At 50.8% G+C, this 16,290-nt stretch overlaps 1 protein-coding gene across 1 annotated transcript; it reads right to left on the reverse strand.

The window, feature by feature from the left end:
* Positions 1–1,504: 1,504 nt before the first annotated feature.
* C4H4orf54 (chromosome 4 C4orf54 homolog) lies at positions 1,505–15,651 on the reverse strand. The gene is made up of 2 exons (XM_058837607.1): positions 10,870–15,651; positions 1,505–6,532 (listed from the first exon to the last, which is right to left on the reverse strand). Exon 1 carries the CDS (start codon positions 15,295–15,297, stop codon positions 10,879–10,881), a length of 4,419 nt encoding a protein of 1,472 aa, XP_058693590.1. The 5' UTR covers positions 15,298–15,651; the 3' UTR covers positions 1,505–6,532; positions 10,870–10,878.
* Positions 15,652–16,290: the final 639 nt, after the last annotated feature.

The raw sequence follows: 16,290 nt of genomic DNA on the forward strand, positions 1-16,290 counted from the left end.
CATTTGTTATTTCTACTTGCTCTTCGTGTCACACAAAAAAAAATAAGAGCAGAGCTACTTACTCACCTAGCAAGAGGCAGTCTCCTCCTGCAGTGACCTGACACCCTAAATATGGAAGGTGGACAATGAAATAGTTGCCATGACCATTTTTCTTGGAAAGAGTGGAGATGTCAACAGATGACACCTCAGCCCCACTCTGCCAGGCTTGCCTGTCAATTTATGACCCAAAATCAGAATAAAAAGGTTCTAGGTAATGCAATTAATATCTGTAACATCTTTGATACCAGTAATCCCACTGCAAGGCTTACCCCTTCTCAATTTTATCAAATTGAAGAACCAGCCTGTAAAAGGAAATTGTGGACCTCCCACAGCTTTGACACTTAAACAGAGCCCCTGAGACCCACATTGCTCCTTCAGAAGTGATCCGTGTCTTCGTGGATACCCCCTGGTATGGCAGCAGATGCTTCTGAAACTATCTGACCCCAACAGCTGGACATAATGGGGATTCCAGGAGAGGTTCAGTCCAGCAGCTGGGTAATGGAAGGCCATGGCTTCCTTACTTGGGCTCCATAGCTACGGAAACAACAAAAGTAACAAACTTCTAAAAATAAGGTGAAATTAATACATTGCTCGAGCCTGAATTTGAAGGGAAAACACACTTAGGGTTACAAACAAAGCAAATTCTCTGTTTATCAGATCAGTGGGGGCTAATCAAGATGTAAAATATGTATTTAATAATGGTATTACATGTACTTTCAAGTAAACAGCAGTGGTAGCAATTCAACAATTCATACATGAAGTTTAGAGAAGCAAACAAATGCTTGGTCGTTTCTAATTGGAAGACACAGAAGGAGCAGTGCAATGATAATCCAGCTAAATCCACAAAACAACCCACTTGAATACAGACTTGGAAAGTTTCCCTTTCAGGTTTCCAGGAGTGCTAATTTTTAAAGAGTATTTTTCATCTACTCTTAAAAAAATATCCATATATATAGGGATACAGTTTGGGTTTGGCAGGGAGATTACATGTTCTCAACAGTGACAAGCCCAGGGGTCAGCAGTTCTAAAATAGATGCCTTATTTTTTTAGGTTTTTTTTTTAGAGTTATGTTCTATGTTTGGATAGCTTGTTTAAATATGACATGAGGGAATTATCTGCTTCTCATTTTACTTTGTCCCTTCTCCTTTTGACGATAGGGTCGCACTTTTACCGTTTGGGTCTCGTCATTCCTACAAGTGATATTCTAATGACTATGTAGAAACTTAAAAGATTTTCTCCAACAATCTTTGAAAATCCCATATTCCACCTTTCAGTTTATTTAAGGTATTGTAAGAAATCCTCATACTTTCATTTCAGTGGATTTGTGTGGTGTGAGGCACTTTGTTGCTGGACAAACATTGCTTGCAAAACTGGGCCTCTTAGGGAAAGGTTAAAGTTCATGTCTCTCAGCTTATTTACTTTTGACCTCTCTTTTGTAGAGGTTTCAGCTTAAATTTTCCATCTCTTGTGAGAAAGTGCTGTGAAGATCTTGTAATGGAGCTCCACTGAAATCTGGCTCCAGGAGCTCACCTTCAAGAAAAGTAGAGTTCCCAAATTTTCTAGTTCACAACCCCAGGTTCCTTTGCAGTTTCAGACTTCTCTGATTTTAACAAAGCGATCCAAGGCCTTTTTCCCTGCTCTACACACCCACTGTTGTTTTGTGTCAGTTTTGGTCACCCTCTATCTCCTGGTAACCCAGCTTGCTCCTGTTCAGCTAAGCTGGTGTGGCTGCGCGCTTCCCAGTTTATTCCTCCCTCTTCCCCATTCTTCCTTTCAACATCTGTTCTCATTCCAATCTGAAGTCTTTTGGGGCTGCCACGTGTGTGTCTGTATGGGAATCACTGCCTAAACATCAGCAGTGAAGCCTCCAATGATATCTATTTTGGATGCAGTGCCAAGGTACAAATTCCAAAGAATCTGGGAAGAGGGGGAGGGAGAAAGTCACAAACACCAAAGGACTGTTATACCAGTGAATTTGTGCTTCCAGCAAGGTGGGAAGGTCCTGTAGCCATGTCTTGGAAGGATAAGCAAATTCACAGCAGGTGTCTTCATATTGTCCAGCTTGTAGATAAATAATGAGGTGGGAATCAGTTTTCCTTTGGGAATCAGTTTTCCTTTAAGTATCTTGGGTACATGATTAAAAGGAAAGCTCATTTTAATGTGCTCCTTACATACAGAAAACTGAGAAGTAAAAGTGTTCTTCTAAACTGCAAAAGTAATAATTTTGTTTTATTTTGGGATTTTTTGGTGTTCATGCATTTTTAAACACTTGGACCTAACGACAGAAACCTTCTCAATCTCCGTGAAGACAGAAGAACACACTAAAGCAGCAAAAGATTTTTCCTAGTAATAATTCAAGCAATGATGCTATCCACTAATAAACTCATCTTATCTTTTCTTGTATTGCAATATTGGGCAATGAAAATAACATAGAGAGTGAGCAGAAAAAAGTTATTCACCCCACCAATTGCTCTCTCTGAACACTTTACAACAGACAAAAATGCAGTTCTTTGGATACCCAAACCCATACACCAGTCAAAGTTAGTCCAATGAAACTGAGGATTTCTTTCTTAAATTATACTTGGGTAAAAAAAAAAAAAAAAAAAGTAATGCCAACTTCCCTTTGTCCTAAGAGGAAAAGATAAAGAGAGATCAGGCCAGAAAGAGACTTTCAATGTTGGGACAAACCCAGGGAGACCCTGAGTGTGGGGTTTTTGATCTGCTCTCTTGTGAAATCCTTGCTTCTGTTGCTGTTTACATGTTGAACCAAGCAATGCCTCTGTTTTCACTTGTTCTTTACAGCAGCCAAGGTAACTTTGCAAATATACAACCAAGCAGGACTGCAGGCTTGCTTGCAGTGTGTCTTTTACTGAAAAATACATTTTATTTGTCATAACATTCAAGAAAAAAAACAAAACAAACCCCAACATAATACAAATGCCAACTCATTCAGTTACAAACTTTGGTACTTGGTGGTTTCAGACAGTCTGTTCTCACGTGGCTGTGACACACTGAAGTGTTCCCACTGTGCAATTCCCAGAGCGACTCCGCCATCCTTCAATCCCAGGCCCACATCATGGGATCACTTCGGGTTTCAGCTACACACTTGCCACAGTGTTGTCTCCATTGAGAGCAGCTCAGAGAGTCCATTTCTCTCCAGTTATACATCTTCTGTTTCTTAATTCTTCCTCCACAGGCAACAATCATCAACACAATGCGTTCATGGCATTTTCCCCTTTTCCTTACAGCCCACCCCTCTCTCATCAGACATACCACCCACATCCTCTTAACAATCATTATCCTTCACATTTGCACTTTTAAATATCTTTACACCAATAAGTAACCCACCCCTTTAAAAATGAGAGGAAAAAGGAAGAGGGGGGGGGGGGGGAAGAAATTTAAAAAAAAAGAAATAGGTGAAAAAAAAAGCACAAGCATTTTAGCCACAAGTTAATGGCAATATATAAGCATAAGGAATGACACTTTGGCCATCAACAATAAAGAATAAAGGTAGCATTGAATACAGACAAGGGGGAAAAACACCCCACACAACCCATAAATACATTTCAAATCATTCACCAATTGATTCACCAAGGGCTAAATTTGATACTGAGTGAAATCAACCCTGTTGCAAAAGACCAGAACAACATTCTGGTGCATCACTCCAGTCCCACTCAAACTCTTTTAATTGGATCTTGACCTAAAATGCGTGGAGAGTTGGCTGGTGCAGCCCTCAAACCCTGACAGCAGGGCTGGGAGGGAACTTGAGTGGTGCCCAGGATTTTGCCCTGCTTTGCACATGGGGTGAATTTCAGCCGTAACATACTATGACTGCACTGTGAAACATATAATACTAGCAGCTTGTGAGCCCTGACATGGAGGACTTGACTCTAATCCAAGATATGTGGTTACACATCACCCCATCCACTGGAGAAATTCACCACTGGGTATACATGGAGGAGCACCATATTACCAGAGTTTTTTTTCTGGTGACTTTTTGTGGCATTATCTGCTGGGTCCGGCTTGACTCAAGGCCAGAGCTCGGGTTTTGGAAAGTGAAGAACCTGGTGCTCAGGTCTGCAAGGCACTCAGCACTCTGGGATGAGTTCAGCAAAGCTTTGCATAGATGGGTGAAGGAAAAAATCCTTCCATTGAAGTCCCCAGGAATCTGTTTAGATATCTGAAGCTGGAGATGCATGTGAAGGCTTTGCTGGGTTTGCAAAGCGAAGCACCTTGCAAAACTGACCCCTTGATGCAAACAAGAAGTCTTTTTAGTAATAGACAAAATCAAGTAAACACTGTTTGACATTAGTATTGACACATTCCACTGAAGTAATCTCCCCTGAGAAAATAAATAGCTGTTGGTATTCCTTCATTCAATTGCTTTCATCTCCACAGGCAGTGAAAAAAAAAAAAAAACCCTGCAAAATTTGCCTCCAACAAACACATGTTGAAATCCTGGGCACTTGTTTTCTATGCATTTTTTTCTTTCCTTTCAAGTACACCGGGTGAAACTGTAAACCTGAGGTTGTGTGTGCAAACCTGTATCTTGTAAACTGCAATGTGAAACTCCACTCCAAGCACCGAAACAGGAAAAGGTAGGACAGAAACATTTTGGAACAGGGATGCTAGTATTATACTGAACGTCCTGCACACGGGTGTGTCACAGGGAACCATCTACTCTGGTACCTGCACTGTCCTGCAGTCCCAAGTACTGTTCTGTTTTACACTGATACTCTAATCACAACACCTACGGACTTATCAGGCATGAGGAAGGTGGAGAAGCATTCGTCTCCTTTAAGAGGCAGTCAGCTCAAATCCCAGTGGGAAGTTAAAGCTTGTACTGCAGACTGTACAGCTGAAGAGCACAGGGGTCAGCCTTACACGATATGTGCTCTAGATGGGCACACCAAGCTCTTTAAAAAGGGTTAGAATAGTCACTGGATTCCCACAAAGATGAAAATGGGTGAGAAGATACATGAGAAAGCTGCTATCTGCACACTTGTAGGGATTTCATCCTGAGGGCAATTACACTTTGTGCCTGTAAACAAATTAATTGCATTGAAATACAATCTCACACATACGGTTAAAGACAGTTCTACCTGAGTTTTCTATACCTTGTGAATTACTCAGGAAAATGAAAACCCAGGGTTTATTTTACAAATGGGAAACACTGAAACTTTCCTAACTGCAGGAAACCTTGAGAACAGGTGCAGGAAAATCCTGCCTTTGGGCAAATGCTTAAATAAAGACTTCTGGGGTTTGTATTTAGGCTTTAGAATTCTAATCTGTTACACCTCAAGAAAGCTTTATGTTACATAATTTAGGTTTGCTCTTACATTTATTTGCTTCCCAAAGTGCTTCACTTAAACAAAATTTTGAGCAGGGACTATTGAATTTTAGTTTTACTGCCATAATAACAATTCTCTTTTGGTGAGACAATGTAGTTGCTGGTAACAAAATAATCAGTTTGAGCAGAGCTGGACATATAAATTACAGCACTGTCAATAATCTTATAGTATATTTTCTTGTTTGAAAGGTAAATATTTTCTTAGCAAATTGTAATTGTAGCCCTCAGATAAACCTGTCAAATAGCTAAAGAAAAAACTGTAGTACTGAGGCTGTAACATTGAAAAAAATCCTCTCATGGGGCAGTGTCTAGGATCATGTTCTCAACAATGTTGCAATTTAAGGAAGAATAAACTGCAGTCTTAAAGAAAAACAAATGCTGTGCTCTCCTTCAGAACCAGGATTTTAAAATATTACATTCAATTTCTGGTTTCCCAGTATTTAAACACTGTCATATTTAAGGCAACTTGTGATATGCAACACAGAATAGAGGAGCAAACAAAAAATGAAAGCAATCAAATGTGTTTTCTGACATTTACACAGTTTGTTTTGAACCATGCCAAAAAATAAACATTAAAGATAGATTTAACACTACAGCTCTTTTTCGTTTGCAATTCCAAGTGAGAAGTAGAGAGTACAAAAAACCACCTGATTGCAAATTGTGACTAAAACCTGTATGGAAGACCCTCATTTACTGCAACAGGAGAGAGCAGAGGGCTTTATTTTATTTTTGAGGAGCTGCAGGGCTGCACTGGATCATCACAACCCATTCCAGGGACCCGAATGAAGCTGTGTGGTGATCCACACTGGAACACTGCTGCATTTGCATCCTGCATTTTACAAACAGCTGTAGTGGCATCTCTACCATTAGCTACCAGTACAGAGGCAATGCCAAAAGCCTGGAGATCAGTACAAAAAGAACTTTGCATAAAATAATGCAGGAATTTAGTGTTGCTCACATAATTAAATGTAGGCATACTCCAAAACAGGGGGGCATTTATGAGAAAATAAGAAACTTACATGCTTGTTTTGTATGATGAAGCAAAAAAAATCAAGAAAACTGTAGAAGCAGTTTTTAGGATTAATGTTGAAGAGTTACCAAGTGTATTTCAAATTAAAGAAGCATAATTCTTCTTCTTTATCCCTGTAGAAAAAAATAAACAAACAAAACCAGAAAAGCATCATTAATACAATCTGAACAATCTTTACTCCTCTAGAGAAGTGCACAAGTACCTCCTTTGCTGTCACACTATTCTTGCTCCTCATTTCCTAAGCTACTGCCAGCAATCAGACAAGGGCACCCAACTTTTTGTAATGAGTCAACTGTTGGGCAGCCCTGGTTTCTTGAGCAGAACCCATCCTTGCTGCTCAAGGTGTGGAACGTGCTGGAAGCCCCACAGCTCCCAGCAGACTGGTCCTGGGGAACCCCATGGACATAGGTGGAAAGAGGGTGGTGTGACTTATGTGGGATTTAAGCAATCCATCTGCTTAGTTAAAGACCTGGGCACTCTCCTTACCAACACAGCATCCGGCATGGAACACAGCAGGAAAAGGGAAACAACCCATGCCCACATGCTCTAAGATTTGTGGACTTAACACTTAAATACTGGTTCAGGAAATCACCCTGGGCAGGAGGGGTCACTAAGGCCACCACAAACTTTTATTGATACCAAGGCTCAGCACTACTGAAATGTTTCCTAAGCAGCCACAGTTTTGAACACAAGGTCATGCTTTTTTCCATTTGTAGACTGATTTACTAGACCAAATGTTAGAGCCTGTTTGGTTCTTGGAATATTCCAGTATTTCCCATTAAAACTGGATAAATTCTTTACTAAATTATCAGCAAAGGCATCAGCAGAAGTAAATCCTATGTACTGCATATTACACTGTAAGTTGACTTCTTGACTCTAGTGATGTAGAACATACATCCTGCTGAACAGGGAACAACTAAAACAAAGCTTAAAAGTATTAATTTATGAGCCTTTAAAAATCATTTTTATATACTATCCACACAAAATTAATTTTTAAAGGCAGGCATAGATTATGATAGCAGTTGAGGAGAAAACACAATTAATAAGTATATTTACACATGTATTCCTGTACTTATAATGTGTTTATGGTCATGGTTTGAACAGAACAATGAAAAATACCCTTCTAATATTGGCAGTACAATTTACTACAGTTGATTTCTACTTTGCTACCTGTTCTTTTCTCATTATTTACCTAACACGAGGCAGCAACTCCAGAGAGTAAAATGTGTTAAAAACACATTTTTATTTATTATTTATGCTGGGAATGAGCTCCTGTCAGGTGGTTCACTCTCTACAAGTTGGTTCTGTCTAGGCTTAAATGCAAGTTTATTTGAACTAAAAGCATCAAGGAAGAAGTGCAGCAGGCAAGGAAGATGTTGCTAAAGCTCCCCATTTACACTGAGAGAAGATAAAAGAGAGAAGCAACCTTATGATATCACTCAGAAATATGCCCGTATTTTCCACTATTTTCTGCATATCAAAAACTTAAGAATAGTTCAGAAATGGCAGCTTGGATTTTGTCAGAACACAGATTGCTGGGATCCATTTTATCCCAGTGATTATGCAGAAAAGAGCACCAGATATAAAGGGCAGTGCTGGAAGAGCAGCAGATGTGCAGAGGATTTGGCATCAATCCACCACAGACATCACACCATTACCAAAACCTGAAGTCACACTGACCTCCCACAGGTGACAGAGACCAAGATGGAACAGTCCTTAACAGATTGATAGAGCTTGTGAATGAAGATGTGAAAGAAACAGAGCAAAGAAGGGAAGAAGATAACATGGGAAATGCAGAAAGGAATTCAGGAGTGGAGAAAAGGATCATTCATTCAGTTCATTTTGCCTAGTTAAAAAAAAAAGAAGAACCTGAAAGGACAGTACTTTATTTAACTCACACTCAAAGGACAAAATCAGGCTGATTTAAAATCCATTTTAGGATCTGCACAACATTGCTGCAATCAAAAAACCCTGGTCTGGTGTGAAAGCAACTAACTGGAATTTAAAAAGTCAATAACAGTTCACCCTTAGATTCATGTGAAATTACATGGCTGTTCTTGTTAAGGGAAAGACACCATGCTGAGCAAACAAATGCTTTTCATTAGGAATTAAATGACAAAAGATACAGGAAAATAATGTAAAACAAAAGACAAAGTAGATGATAAAAGAGAGAAGAAGAAGAAGAAGAATTATCCACAGGCACATTAAAATTCTGTAGGTGAATGAAAATAACAGGAAGAAGAAGGCTACACATGTGATTCCTCTCTGGCATATACCTAATTTTCCACTGAGAGCTAAGATACAGGAATAACCAAAGTCTAATGACAAGTTAAATGCATCCTGCAGCATGCAGTTAAAATTGTTTCTTTTAAGACTATCAGAACAGGTCAAGGTGAAAAAGTGCATCCATTGTCCAGCAGCAGGACACTTCCCTCAGCAGGTCTGAGACAGCCCAGAGGGGGCATCCCTGTCTGTATTGGACAATGATCAATCATGACCTTGGCGTGGTCAAAGATTGAAAGGGTGGTAAAATTAAACTAAAGTCTGCACACTGCTGAATGACCTGTACTGAGTACACACATTTTTGCATCATCAGTCTTTTGGAGCAGCTTTCACACAGTTTTGCACTGCTAGAGTTCTGACACAGCACATCAAAGTAGAGCTTCTGTTCTAACTTCACGAGTGAGAAAGAGCAATTTGGTGAGAGCATCACCTGCCTCACCAGGCACTGAAGACAAGCTAAATACATGATAACAGGATAAGCCTCTGGGAACTGAGGGGCAGGGCACACCAGGAAATATGATGTTTTTCACTTTTAAAGAGTGACACAAGAAAAGCTGGAGGTTTTTGTTTAAACAGCTACTGTTACAAATATGTCTACTGTATACCCCACCTTTTAAAAAACGTCAAGTCTCTGATCTGAAATCTAACAAATTCCTTCTGCTAGCAGTCTCAAATCAGCCTCCAAATGGAAAACAACTACTTTTTAAACTACTTTTTGCCATTTCATCTATGTTCTCTGACTTTACTGGCAAGAGGAACTCAAGTAGCACAGCAGAGCTCAAGTTAAACTGACATGTTGTCTGACCTGAGTGACCCATAAGGGCCAATGAAAACAACTTCATCCACAGCCAGGATAAAATAATGGAACTTTCAAGATAAAGTAATTACAAGAAGAGAAGCAAGTGTACAAATCACACAATAAGGTTTCATTCAATAAATAATCTATGTAGCAGATGATGCAAGCAAAAAAAAAAAATTAAAGCAAAATAAATAACCCAAGTGCTGGAAGACAAAATTTACCCTCAAGCATGCAACTGACAAAGCTCAGCACAAACTGGTGGCAAACTTCTGACTGTTACCACTCTTCCACTCTTTTCTCTTTGCCTTTTCCTATACACCAGAAAACCGACTCTGTGAGTTCTTGGAAAACCACAGAAGATTTGTGGCAGCTCTGCCTAATACTGCAAGGGATAAAGATGAGCCATGCATTCTAATGTAAGAGGCAGAAGGAGCAGTGACACCAATCCTGAGGGCACTTCTGTAACATTTCAGGTCTTTTAAAACAAAATGTCATTATTCTTTAGTTATTTTGCACAGGACACTGCACCATGCTGGTTTCAGAGCATGCTGTATGCCAGTCTGTATGTCTGACTGCCCATGCAGTCCCGTGCCCTCCTCCTTGCTCCAGGACGGGCACTCAGTGCCCCTGCACGCACATCCCTGAATTTGGAGGCTGGCCCTGGGTTACAGCCCCAGGTAGCTGGACACTGCCAGGACTCTGGCACTCCAAGCTCAGAGCTGCTGTGTAAAACTGTGCTTTGCAGCAGTGCCCCAGGGAGCCCTCCTGCAGCACAGGCAGCTGTGGGCACCTCTGCCCCTGCCAGCAGCCACATGGCTCCAGGAGAGCACACCCGGGACTGCTCCACGCATCCTGCTCCCTCACCCCACTAACAAGAATGACCCAAAAGAAGGGTTTGCTTCTCTCAGACCCCTCTCTCACTCTTCTTGATGTTGTGGGGAAACAGGTTCAGGGGAAAAAGAGAGGTGCTCACCTCCCCTTGGGAGAAAGAGGTGAGAAGTGAGATGAGAAAGATGTGTTGCCAAGGAGAAGGGGATCTTTCATGGCTTGCAAGATGGGTCCAGATGATGGATCCAGAGATGCCCAACTACTGTCATTCCTGAGAGCAATGGGAGATGCCTCAGCCATGGAGCTGCACAAATACAGGCTGTGTGATGAGCAGCTATGGTGTGCTTCTCTGAAACTGCCAAAAAAAGAAGCTGCAAGGAATACTGAACTGCACCAAGAGGTGTGCCTAACCTTTCTATATTTTATGCCCTGGTGAGGGCCCCTCTGTGGACCTTCTCTCCCCTGAGGAGAAGCTGTGGCACTCCTGTCATTTGGCCATTACCCCTGACCCATCACCGGTGACTGCCGTGCCCGACTCACCCGCGCTCTTCACCGGTGCTCCACCACGAAGCGCATGGTGGTGCCGTCGAAGGAGGGCGGCGCGACGATCCGAGGGCCGGTGGCCGGCGCTGTGATGCTGATGACCGGCTTCGCCTCGGCTGCCCCGTGCCGCGGCGGCGGCGGGCCCTTGCTCGTAGCCACGTAGTAGGGACTCTCGGCAAAAGCCGCCTCTGGCGCGGCGGGGCTGCCAGGCTCTGCCGGGGCGCTGGCATCGCTGCCCGTGTGGGACAGCGGGCGCTGCAGGGCCCCGGCGGGCAGCACCGCGGCGGCGGGCAGGAGCCCGGGGTACAGCATGTACGTGGCGCCGTAGGCACCGGCATTGAGGGCGAGGGGCGAGAGAGGCAGCGGGACGGGAGCGACGGCCGGCTGCTGGGGCACCGGCACCTCCACGTACTGCCCGGTCTCGGGGTCGAAGAGGCGCCGCTTGAGGGGCTGCTGCACAGGCGTGTCCACCAGGTAGTACTGCCCGGTGCTCACGTCCAGCAGCACCTTGCGCTGCGTCTGCGGGAAGGGCTCGGCCGCTGTGGCCGCGGCGGGCACGGAGGGCGAGAAGCAGAGCAGCGGCGGCGGCGCGGAGCCGGGCAGGGCGAAGGGCAGCTGCGGGCGGTACAGGGCGGCGGCCGGACCCTCGGCGGGCGGCGGGGCGGCGGCGGGGGGCTCCTCGGCGGGCGGGGGTCCGGGCGGAGGTCTGGGGCTGCCGGGGGGCTTGGCCGTGCCGAAGGGCTGCAGGCTGCACAGCGCCGCCGCCGCCGCCGTCGCCGACACCGCGCTGGGGCGAACGCCGCCGCCCGCCGTGGCCCCCGGGGACGGGGGGGAGCCGGGCTCGGTGGCCGCCTTCAGCGGCAGGGACAGATAGTTCCCGCAGTCGGGGCCGCGCTCCGCGTCGCCGCTGCCGGCGCCCGCGGGCAGCCGAGGGGAGCGCGGCGGTGCCGGGCCCCGCAGGCCGCCCTCGGAGGGGGGCTTGGCCGGCGCGGGGGCTGCGGGCCCGCCCGCCCCGCGGAGAGTCAGCAGGGCCCGGGGTGCTCCGGGGGGCTCGGAGCGGGGCGGCGGCGGGCCGCGCTGCCGCTGCCGGGCCAGGCTCTCGAAGGCGGCCGCCTTGGCCGAGACCTTGTCGGCGGCGCTGTTGGAGGGGCGGCGGGGCAGCCGCTCGCTGCTCGGCCCCTTGCCCGACGGCTCCTCCGCCTTGTCCGCCGGCGGCGGCGGGGGCGGAGCGGCAGCGGCAGCGGCGGAGGGTCGGGACCCGGCGCCCCGCTCCTGGCTGGCGATAAGAGAGAGGACGTGGCTGTCGGTGATGGGCAGAGGGTCGCTCTTGCGCTTCCACTCGCGATTGTTGAAGCTGTAAAGCTCTTCCATGCTCCGCACCGCCGCCGTCAGCTTCTCCAGCGCGTTCTGCACCGGCGCTGACTTGCTCTCCTCCCGCTGGTCCTCCTCCGGTCCCCGGGCCCTCTCGGCGGGAGGCGGCGGGGGCTGGTGCCGCCAGGGCGCGGAGGATTTGGAGACGATCTTGAGCACAGCCGGCTGGCGAGCATCGCTCTTGTTGGGGGCGATGGTGGCCACTGGCAGCCTGCCCGAGGTGCGGTGCACCAGGACGGTGCCCTCCGCGGGGCAGGCGGCCGCCCTGCCCCCCGCCTTTGCCCCCGCCTCGGTGGGCTTGGTGCCGGTGTGGCCGACCGCCTGGCAGGTGATGACCACGGGGGAGAGCGACCGGGGGACGCCGGCGATGACCAGCTGCTGCCGAGGCTTCTGCTCCGGGCCGCCTTGCTCGGAGGCGCCGCTGCCCTTGTCGCTGCTGTTATCCCCTGAGTCAGCGCTGTAGGAGCTTTTGATGAGCTTCCGCACGTCCCGTACCTGGTGGAGGATCCCCTGGGCTTTGTACTTGCTGTCCCTCACGTCGCGCACCAGGAACTGGGGCACCTTGTCGGGGCCGTCGGCGGCCTTGAGAGGCTTGAGTGGCTGTCCCCTGCCCTCCTCCTGCGGTCGGCCTGCGATCTGCGGCGTCAGCAGCTGGGCGATGCTGAAAGCGGCGTCCCGGGGCTGCTGCAGGCTGCCCAGGCTGATCTTGATCTCGGGGGCTTTGGGCTTGGCGGCGGGGGGCGAGGAGGCAGCGGCGGCCGCGGCGGAGCACTTGGTCGCCCTCTTGCCGGGTTCCTTCTCCCGAGGGGTGTGCTGAATGGCGGGGACGAACAGGCGGGACATCTTGGTGGACTTTCCGGCAGAGATCTCACCCAGGTCGGCTCGCCAGTCGTGCTTGGGAGAGAGTTTCAGCTTACCGACGGGCGCCCTCTCCTCCTTTCTTTCCGCCTCCCGCTCCTTCCAGGACCTGAAGGCGCTGTTCTGGCTGCGGAGGAAGGTGGCCTTGATGGCCTCCGAGGCGCTGCGCTTCACCTCGCACAGCTCCTCTGACAGCGCCCGGTCCAGGCTGCGGTTCCCTTCGCGGGGCGTCGACGCCTTGGAGGCCGGAGACCGGCCCCCGCCGCCCTCGCCCGCATCCTCTGCCGGCGCCGCGGTGCAGTCCGAGCCGCCCTCCGAGTGCCGGGAGTTCTGCCGCTGCACGCCACCCTCCCGCTGCCGCTCCCGGCCGCCGCTGCCGCCGGTGGGTTCCGGCTCCCGGCCCGCGCCCGGCCCGCTGTAGGAGGTGTCGGTGATCTCGCCCCGCTCCATTTTGAACTCGTGCTCCAGCTGCATCTTCTTGGAGATGACGTTTTTGAGGAGGCTGGAGGCGAACCTGGACTTCTTGCTGGGCCCCTTCCCGCCGCCCTCCGCCGCCGGCGGCTCCCCGGCCTCGGCGGCATCGCCGAGGTCCAGCAGGGTCACCACCCGGGAGCCCGCCCGCAGCCGCCGCGGCGTTTCCACGTGGGCGATCTCCCCGTCGAGCTTGCTGACCACGAACTCGAGGGCTTTGGTCTGCGAGCGGCCGGAGCGCAGCAGGCTGGGCTCGGCTCTCGGCCCCAGACTGCCGCACTTGAGGTCCAGGTAGGTGGACCAGCGGTTGATGCCCAGGGCATTGTCGGACAGGGAGGCGGTGGAGGCCCGGGAGCCGGGGCGCAGGGTGTCGAAATAGGGGTACGCTAGGCTGCGGAAAGCCCTGGCCGTAAGGTTTCGCACCTCTTTGTCGGCATCGTCCAGCTCGCTGACGGCGCTGGAGGCGCCGCTCGAGTGCTCCCCTGCCCTGGCGGCCCCGCACCGCGTCTGCAGCCGCGCGGGCACCGCGATGAACTTTTTCGCGTGGTCGCGGACCGCATCCTGTTTTAAACTCGCACTGCGGTCGGGAGCCGCGGCGACACGGAGACTCATGTCGCTTTCATGCTTGGCAGCGTAAACAGTGTTTTGCTTTCCGTGCACGTTGCTAGACTCATTTATAGCCCGGGAAGCGGCTTTGATTGATAGGAGAAGCTGGGCGCCCGGGCTCCCGCCGGGGCGGCCGGGCTGCTTGGACCGGCTTTCCCCCGAGCTGGCGCGCTTATCCCCGCCGGGGGTGTCGTGTTCGGAGGTAAGGCTGACGATCTCGGTGCTGCTGGTGTTGTCGATGCTGTCCGTCTGGTTGTTGGGGTCGCTGGTGGTCGTGCTAAGGTAGCAGCTATTCTCCTCCTCCTCCGTCAGCGTGTCCCCCGGGGTCTCGTCGCTCCCGAAGGAGGCGTAGTCAACGAAGGAGTAGATCACGTTGTTATCCTCGAAGTCCCAGCGGGCGGCCAGCCCCGCGTCGAAGTCCATGTCGTGGTCCACCTCGCTGAGCTGGATCTCCTGCGTGCTGATATAGTGCGCCTCGTCGCGGCCGCCGCCGGGAGGGGTGCCCGGGGGGGCGCCGGGGGGAGTCGCCTTGCGCCCCGCGACCTCATCCTCCACTTCGCTTTCGTAGCCGAAGGAGGACGAGGAGGTTTTGCCCTCCGTCGACACCGGGTCGCCCATTGCGGGAAAGCCGTCCGCCTTGGTCACGGGCGAAGGGCAGGAGGAGGAGGAAGACTCCGGGCAGCCCCCCGCCTCCGGCGTCCCGCCGCTCCCCACCGCTTCCACGGAGCCGGGGCCGGCGTTGTCAGCGCCGCATTCCGCCGCCGCCGGGGAAAGAGGGCGATCCCTCCCGTGGTCCAAGGATGCTTCCTCCTTCCCGCTTCCTCCCCCTGGGGGTCCGCCGCTCGCCGAGTCGCCATCCCCGGTCCCACCGGCTCCGCTGTCCGGTGCGGGACCGGCCGCTCCCTCCGCGCCGCCCGCCGGGGCCAGTTCGGGCTTCTGGCGGCTCTCCTCCGGCTCTTGCGGCGAGCCGCGGATCTCCACGTACGCCGCCTCCTCCTCCTCCTGGACGGGCGCCCCCGGGCCGGGGTTGGGGCTCGGGCTTGTGCTCGGGTCTCGCCCGGCCGCCGCGCCCTCCGGGCCGGCTCGGGGGCTGGCGGGCCGCTGGCCGGGCGCGTCCATACCGGGGCCGTCGGGGCGCGGCAGTGGCCCGCGGGGGCGGGCAGGCACGTGCCGGCCGGGACGGGGGGGCAGCGGCCGCCCACGCCCTGCCCTCCCTTCTCCTCCTTGCCCTCCCCTCCCCTCCTCTCTCGTCCCCTCCTCCGCCCGGCGCGGCGGCTCCCGGCCCGGGCGGGCATAGCCGCCGGGGGGCGGAGGGGTCGGGCCGGGCTCGGCTCCCCCCGCAGCCTCCGCGGCACAGGGCAGGCGGTCCGGCCGCCGCGGGGGAGCTGGCCCTGCGCATCCCGGCACGGTCCCAGGTCCCACGGGTTTTCCGAGATGGTCTCCGCTTGGGCGGACTATACATAGAGCCGGAGTCACTTAGGCCGGCTGAACGAAATCCTATTTTAAACTTTATTCCCGTGTTTGCCGTAATAAAGGAGCCCGGACAACCCTTGGAAGGGGAGAGCTGCCCGAGACCTGCCTACAAAGATGCTGCCACTGCTCCGCTCCCCGGGGAGCCGACGACACCGGCTGCAGGAGACAGCTCCCAGGGCACCGTCTGAGCGCGCAGCGTGACAACAGCAAGCGCACCCTCGTTCTACAAGCATCAGTGGCTAAATAGCTATTTTCTTCCCTAAACTATCCGCCTGCACCCTGCGTCCCTATCTGCAGGAGGTGTGTTTGCATAGGAGCACCCTATGGATGGCAGCCTGACCCTGCACCTTTACAGTAGTCCAGAGAGCCACCGGTGTCCAAGAAATCTTTCTCTTTCCAAGAAATGCCGGTTTAGACACAACCAGCACTTAAGACCTATTAATAGGCATTTCTATGGCATGCCTGACCTTTGGTGGCTGAGAGCTTTACTGAGAAGTCCCCAAGATGACAAACCAAAAATCAGTCCAGCACCATGGAAGTTTTGAAATGGCAAGCTGTTAAACACTGAGGAGAAACAAAGGAAAGTGAGCAGTGCTGAAGAGCACCCCTCGGGTGCAGAATGCAGATAACATCCTAAAT

This window comes from Poecile atricapillus, chromosome 4 (genome assembly GCF_030490865.1).
Source record: "Poecile atricapillus isolate bPoeAtr1 chromosome 4, bPoeAtr1.hap1, whole genome shotgun sequence".
Lineage (NCBI taxonomy): Eukaryota > Metazoa > Chordata > Aves > Passeriformes > Paridae > Poecile > Poecile atricapillus.